Below are 7,874 nucleotides of genomic sequence, written 5' to 3'. Positions count from 1 at the left end.
TGTCTTGCTTTTCCCATCTCTGCAATGTTGGAGGATATGGGGGAACATCTCTGGATCTAAATATGGAGTAGCCCCAGTGGCCCTCAATCCCAGTGTGCTCCCCAAAACTGTTATTAAAAATGACGTTTGCCTCTGAAATGTGGCAAGAAATTTCTAAATGCACTATAATTCTTTGGTGGCTAAAAGTTCTGTATATATTGGGATAGTGAGTATCCTAATACATCTTCAATATCCCAGCAATGGCCTAAATTATATTGTTTATGATATTAGAATCATAGAGTTGGAAGAGACCACAAGGGCCATCCAGTCCAACCCCCTGCCATGCAGGAACTCTCAATCAAAGCATACACATCAGATGGCCATCCAGCCTCTTCTTAAAGACCTCCAAGGAAGGAGACGCCACTGCATTCTGAGGAAGGAGTGTGTTCCACTGTCAAACAGCCCTTACTGTCAGGACGTTCCTCCTAATGTTCAGGTGGAATCTCTTTTCCTGGATCTTGCATCCATTGTTCCGGATCCTGTTTTCTGGAGCAGCAGAAAACAAGCTTGCTCCCTCCTCAATATGACATCCCTTCATATATTTAAACAGGGCTATCACATCACCTCTTAACCTTGTCTTCTCCAGGCTAAACATGTCCAGCTCCCTAAGTATATTATATTGAAAGGATTTGAGACAAACTAGATTTAAAGGCAGCAGGTTTTTGCTTGCTAACATAATTTAAAGTTTATTTCCTGCACTGAATTCTGAAGTGATGAAATAATATTTGGGATACACCATGCGATTTCCTTCCCTTTTCCTTAGTCACTCCCTGGATGAGGGCTATTTTCTGTTGCAGGTGACCTTTGCGGATGTGGCAGTATATTTCACCAAAGACGAATGGAATCTGTTGACGAAGAAGCAGAGGCTTATGTACAATTGTGTAATGATGGAGAATTATGAGAATGTGGCTTCTGTGGGTAAGGAACCTGAATCCATTGTCCTTTCTATGAGACTGAGGTCCCTTTTGTGCTAAATTATCATGGTGCTATGATTCCACTAGAATTATAGAATCATAGAGTTGGAATAGACCACAAGGGCCATCCAGTTGAACCCCCTTCTGCCATGTAGGAATACATTTCCAAACACCATCCAGCCTCTGTTTAAAGACCTCCAAGGAAGAGGACTCCACGAAACTAAGGGAGTTGCACTGTCAAAGAGGTCTTACTGTCGCTCCTCAAAGGGCTTGATGGTTTCAAGATCCTTCACCACTTTGGCTGCCTTCCTCTGGGCATGTTCCAACTTGACAACATCCTTTTTAAATTGTGGGGCCCTGAACTGGACACAGGATTATTCTGACTAAAGCAGAATAGAGTAGCACTATTACATCCCTTGATCTAGAAACTTTACTCGTATTGATGCAACCTAGAACGATATTGGCCTTTTTAGCTGTATACTGTATTGGTTGTGAGTCATCTCCTGGTGCCACACAGCATTAAGCATCCTCTACCGTTAGCTTGCATCATGCCATGTGCTCTGACTCAACACTCTATGGCAGTCTCACAGGAAATGATGCCACTTTTCAATCAAAGTATTTTTACATATATTTATTGGAATATTTTTCAACTGCCTGACTATCTGCTTCCACTGATTTCCTCATGGAAGTTCCCCTACAATCTCTTCTTTGCTAGCTCCTAGGAGTAAGGATACAATCATTATATGGGTTTGGGGGCATCCAGAACAGTGTCATGCTCAGGTCACTCACACCAACTTTATTAATTGAACCTGAAATAGGGAGGGGTGAACGTAGGGCTAAATCTTGGGGTAACACCTTCCTCTCTTAACACTGAGATTCAGTCTTGTCTGTCATTGTCCTTGTTTACAGAAGAACTTGTCAGTCATGAGAGAGTCCACACAAGAAAGATGTCACATAAATGTCAGCATTGTGGAAAAAGATTTGCCTACAAGTCAGTCCTTGTCAAGCATCAGAGAGTCCACACAGGAGAGAAGCCATACAAGTGCCAGCATTGTGGGAAATGTTTTTCTTGGAAGTCAATCCTAGTGAAACATCAGAGAGTCCACACAGGAGAGAAGCCATACAAATGCCAGCAATGTGGGAAATGTTTTTCTTGGAAGTCAATCCTAGTGAAACATCAGAGAGTCCACACAGGAGCAAAGCCATACAAATGCCAACATTGTGGGAAATGTTTTTCTTCAAAGTCATACCTAGTGATACATCAGAGATCTCACACAGGAGCAAAGCCCTACAAATGCCAGCATTGTGGGAAATGTTTTCCTCTAAAGTCAAGCCTAGTGACACATCAGAGAGTCCACACTGGAGAGAAGCCATACAAATGCCAGCATTGTGGGAAATGTTTTTCTTTGAAGTCAAACCTAGTGACACATCAGAGAGGCCACACAGGAGCAAAGCCATACAAATGCCAGCATTGTGGGAAATGTTTTTCTTTGAAATCATACCTAGTGACACATCAGAGAGTCCACACAGGAGCAAAGCCATACAAATGCCAGCATTGTGAGAAATGTTTTTCTCTGAAATCACACCTAATGAGACACCAGAGAATCCACACAGGAGCAAAGCCATACAAATGCCAGCATTGTGGACAGTGTTTTGCTCAGAAGTCAAGCCTAGTGACACATCAGAGAGTCCTCACTGGAGAGAAGCCATTCAAATGCCAGCATTGTGGGAAATGTTTTTCATCAAAGTCATACCTAGTGATACATCAGAGATCTCACACAGGAGCAAAGCCATACAAATGTCAGCATTGTGGGAAATGTTTTTCTTCAAAGTCAGACCTAGTGATACATCAGAGATCTCACACAGGAGCAAAGCCATACAAATGTCAGCATTGTGGGAAATGTTTTTCTTTGAAGTCATACCTAGTGATACATCAGAGAGGCCACACAGGAGAGAAGCCACACAAATGCCAGCATTGTGGGAAATGTTTTTCTGGGAAGTCAAACCTAGTGACACATTTGAGAATCCACACAGGAGAGAAGCCATTCAAATGCCAGCATTGTGGGAAATGTTTTTGTTGGAAGTCACACCTAGTGAAACATTTGAGAATCCACACAGGAGTGAAGCCATTCAGATGCCAGCATTGTGGGAACTGTTTCTCTCAGAAGTCAAACCTAGTGACACATCAGAGAGTCCACACTGGAGAGAAGCCATACAAATGCCAGCATTGTGGGAAATGTTTTTCATCAAAGTCATACCTAGTGATACATCAGAGATCTCACACAGGAGCAAAGCCATACAAATGTCAGCATTGTGGGAAATGTTTTTCTTTGAGGTCAAATCTAGTGAGACATCAGAGAGGCCACACAGTAGAGAAGCCACACAAATCCCAGAAGTGAACTAACTTTATTTTTTCAAGAATTAATATAGAAAATATATTTTCAATCCAGCAGTGAAAAGGCCCTTATGCTTTTGTTTGTAAGGGTTGTCTATCCATATGTCTGTGGATAAGTCTGTTTATGTTTTAAAGTTATATTTTGTTAAGTTTAGGTTTTCATTGCTGTTAGTATAGATCATAGTTTATAAATTTGACTGGAGATTGTAGTACAGGTTAGCGAAATAGAGGGGTGGGATTTGTTACAGCTGGCTCGAATAGTTATGGGAATGTTAGTTTTTGCAATGCGTGTGATGTAGGCTGAAGAAAGTTGGGGGCCGATATTACCAGAAAGGGGGTTAGTTTCTGGGGGTGGCAAAGGGGGTCTTGTTACCTGTGGGGCATAGACTGTAGGAACTGGAGATGGGGGCTAGGTTGGGAAGAGGGTGGTGTTTTAGGTTTTAGGGTTTTCATGTATACTTTGGCTTGGAGTGGGTAGTTCTGGCTTAACCACTGAATTCCTTGTATGTGTTCTCAATAAAGTTCTTTGCTATTTCAACACACTGGACTCTTTGATGCAAAGAAGTTCTGCATTTGCACAACATTGACACTTTCTTCTCTCCTCAGTCCTCAGCTCCATTCCCAGCTATAAGAACAGCAGAGGCAAACACACACACACTCACACACACACACACACTCACACACACACACACACACACACTCTGAGAGAGAAAGAGCTATATGTACAAAGCAGAGTCTTCATAGCCTTTCCTGAGTCTAGCTCCGCAGCTTGGGCTCCATTCCGAAAGGAAGGGAGAAAGGGCGTATTCCTTCCCTTATTCCAGAGGCTATAGGTGAGGTGTCCACTAACTCCGTGAATAAGATCATACTGGATTAATTTAAATCTGTGCGTACTCAGGACGTGGACAATCTCCTTGGAAATGTGAAGAAGACAACTTGCCCTCTCAACCCTTGCCCTTCGTGTCTAGTCCTCCAAGGAGGAGATGCACTTAGGACTGACCTGAGATGTATCATAGATGCATCTCTTAGGGAGGGCTATTTTCCATCTTGCTTAAAAGAAGCGGTGGTTCAGCGTCTTCTGGAAAAGCCCTCCCTAGATCCCTTGGACATGAACAATTACAGCTCCATCTTCCATTTCTAAGCAAGGTGATTGAGAAGGAAGTTGCTCTTCAACTCCAAGCATTCTTGGAAGAATCAGATTATCTAGATCCATTTCAAACTGGCTTCAAGATGGGATGCGGAGTCGAGAATGCTATAGTCGCCTTAGTAGATGAACTTTGCTTGAACACCGACAGATGAAGTGTGACCCTGTTGAAGCTTTTGGATCTCTCTGGCTTTCAATACCATCGACCATGGTATCGTTCTGGAAAGCCTGAGGGAATTGGGGATCAGGGGCAATGCATTACAGTGGATTCAGTCCTATCTCTCAAGCAGATTCCAGACAGAGATGCTTGGGGACAGTTGTTCCTTTAAAAGGGAGTTTAAATTTGGCATTCCTCAGGGCATCATCCTGTCACTAATGCTGTTTAACATCTACATCAAACTGCTGGGAGAGATCATCTGGAGACATGGAGTGGAGTGCTATCAGTACGCTGATGACACCCAACTATATCTCTTCATGCGCCAGACCTCTGCATCAACTAAGGAAGGCATCTCCCCTCTGAATGAATGTCTTGGGGCAGTAATGTGCTGGATGAGGAGAAACAGATTAAAACTGAATCCAGATAAGACCGAGGTACTTGATGGAGATCCTAATCCAGGTATGGAGGTTGTCAACCGGTCCTGGATGGGGTCTCACTTCCCCTAAAGGACTGTGTTTGCAGTTTGGGGGTGCTCCTGAATCCGTTGCTCCAGATGTCAAGTCAGATAGATTCAATGGCCAAGAGTACCTGTTATCAGCTTTGGTTGATATGCCAACTGTGCCCCTTCCTAGACCCGAAAACTATCATGCATGCTCTGTTAACCTCACGTCTTGACTTCTGTAATGCGCTTTACCTAAGCTACCCTTGTACCAAGTCTGGAAAATTCAACTCATCCAAAATATGGCTGCCAGAGTGGTCACTGGAAGATCCAGAGGTGACCATATCACACCTATATTAAAATCTCTTAATTGGCTGCCTATTAATTCCAGGGCACAGTACAAGGTCTTGGTTATAACCTTACTTACGGGATCGCCTTCTCCCATACAATCCGCCCCACACATTGAGGTCCTCTGGTAAAAACCTTGCTACCATTGCCTTCTTCTGACACTGAGAAAGTGTAACTTGCCCAAGGGCAACCAGTGAGTTTCTATGGCCGAGTGGGGATTTAAACTTTGGTTTCTCAGAGTACTAGGCCAATACTCAAACCACTGTATAATACTTAGTCGTAGGGGCCTCTTTTATGTCCATATTTATTCAGAAGAGGCTTCCTTTGAGGCTGAGAGAGTGTGATATATGCAAGCTCACCCATGGATTTCCAAGGGTGAGTGAGGATTCGAATCCTGGTCTCCCGGTCCTAGTCCAGCCCTCAGTCCATGGCACCATGCTGTTTCTCTTTCAGACCTTTGTTGCTGGCTAGACGTGGCTCCAGCTTAATCCCAGAAGATGGACTAGTCTGCCTTTCTGCTTAGATAACATAAAATTAGACTGTTTCTGGACCAGCTGTGGAGGCTCCCTGGGATGCCAGAGGGAATTTCTAGAGGTCTGCTTGCAATCTGGGACTGCTTTGTTTCCCAGCTAATTTCCACGGATATTTGTCCATGGATTCAAGCATCCAGACCTTGAAAATATTTTCAAAATTTATCAGTTCCAAAAAGTAACTCTTTTTATTTTATTTTATTTAAGGGACACTATTTTAGGATGCCCTTGTATTTAAGGTACAGTCGGCCCTTCTTATACACAGATTATTTTATACACAGATTCAAGCATACACGGTTTGAAAATGTTAAAAAAAAGTATAAATGTCAAATATCAGACCTTGATTTTCCATTTTTTATAAGGGATACCATTTTGCTATGTCATTGTATTGAATGTCACTTGAGCATACACAGATTTTGTAATACACAGGGGATCTTGGAACCAAACCCCAGCGTATAACAAGGGTCAACTGTAACTTGAGAATGCATGGGTTTTGGCATCCACCGTGGGTCCTGGAACCAAACCCCAGCGTATACCGAGGATTGACAGTACTTTTATTTCACATGCTCACTGACGTCCTAGGGATCTTTGCGTATTCTTCTTGAATAAGATTATTGAAGCCAGAGATTCCCATTCCATGCAAAGGCAAGCATTTCCTCCAGCACTGGCCAGAGAACCTCAGTCAGGGCACCGAGTATAACTTGGTGTGAGAAATCCGGAAGGGAGATGGCCCAGGGCCTGACTGGCCCAGGCCAGAAAGATGGCCAAGGGCATTTCCAAGAGGGTGCGGGGGTGTCACCTGATACGCTGGTGAAAAGGGGTGCTGAAGTTATGGGTCTGGCAAGAGAAAGCGAGCCTCATCCTCCTCTGCTTGTCCAGCAGCTCCGCTGGACCCGAAAAGGCTGTGGAAGAGAGGGGTGATTGATGAATGATTTGCACAAATATACTAGGAATGCCTCTGAGTGTGGCAGCTCTTCCCTGGCTCAGGCGAGGTCAAGCGTGAGGGTGGCAGGAACATCATCCTGGCAGAGATGCCAGTCCTCAGCTGATTGCCCAACAAATTTGGGGGCAAGCCACCCCCCACAAACTCCTTAAAAGCAACCCAACCTTTCCAACAGGGATGGGAATCAGGTAGATTTTCAGATGTTGATGGACTGCAACTCCCACTCTCCCTCACCATTGGCCATGCTTGCTAGAAGCTGCTGGGAGCTGCAATCCAGTTCTATCCAGAGGAACAGGTGATTCCGGCTCCTGTTCTCCGCTGCACCTCCCTCTCTCTTCCTCTTCCCCAAATGGGTGCCTTCCAAATGTGTTGCCCTACAACTGCATCTCACCAGAAGTACCTCAAACCTCACAGCCAATTGGCCCTACAAGACTCTGCAGGGAAGGTCTCTGGGAACTTTCCCCCTTTGGGGTTTGAAATGAAGGTGGCGCTCCAGGTGAGGGCTTGCCATGCCCTGACGCCAGGAGCCAGGCCTGTTCTCTGAGTCTGAGGTGGAGGCTGAGATCCCAGGGACAAGCCAGGGCTGCAGCCACTGTCCAGATTCTCCAGAGGTAAGCCTGCAGACAGTCCCAGGGTCAGTTTCCCAGCAGCAAGGTTTCCCTCCTCCTGAGCCAGATTGACTGGGGCTTACTCCCACAGAGAGACCCCAAGAAAAAGAGAGACAAGGGCATTCTCTATGGTTAAGTAGGAAGCCAACAGCTAGAACATGGGAGACCCAGATGGGTTAGAAATATCCCAGCACCTCCCTCGGTCCAGCATGGTTGAGAACCATCCGTGGTGCTTGGGAGACACCTTGCTCTTGCCTTGAATGTTGGCTGAATGCCTGTTACCTGGAATTCTGCTCGGACCTGGAGGACTCTCAGATTTCCCCTTTGAACCTGATGGACTGGAATGACAAATCAATG

The 7,874-nt window shown here is 44.8% G+C and overlaps 1 protein-coding gene across 1 annotated transcript; it reads left to right on the top strand.

Moving 5' to 3' along the window:
• Positions 1 to 249: 249 nt before the first annotated feature.
• Positions 250 to 7,015, top strand: LOC149284962 (uncharacterized). Its single transcript, XM_089495897.1, has 3 exons — positions 250 to 957; positions 1,863 to 2,342; positions 6,954 to 7,015. Exons 1-3 carry the CDS (start codon positions 777 to 779, stop codon positions 7,013 to 7,015), a joined length of 723 nt encoding a protein of 240 aa, XP_089352023.1. The 5' UTR covers positions 250 to 776.
• Positions 7,016 to 7,874: the final 859 nt, after the last annotated feature.

The sequence above is a fragment of the Sceloporus occidentalis genome, unplaced genomic scaffold, assembly GCF_023333645.1.
Source record: "Sceloporus occidentalis isolate IW3139 unplaced genomic scaffold, rSceOcc1.0.p SCAF_86, whole genome shotgun sequence".
In the NCBI taxonomy this organism is placed as follows: domain Eukaryota; kingdom Metazoa; phylum Chordata; class Lepidosauria; order Squamata; family Phrynosomatidae; genus Sceloporus; species Sceloporus occidentalis.
The sequence above is the reverse complement of the archived record's forward strand: the minus strand, read 5'-3'. Positions and strand labels throughout refer to the sequence as shown.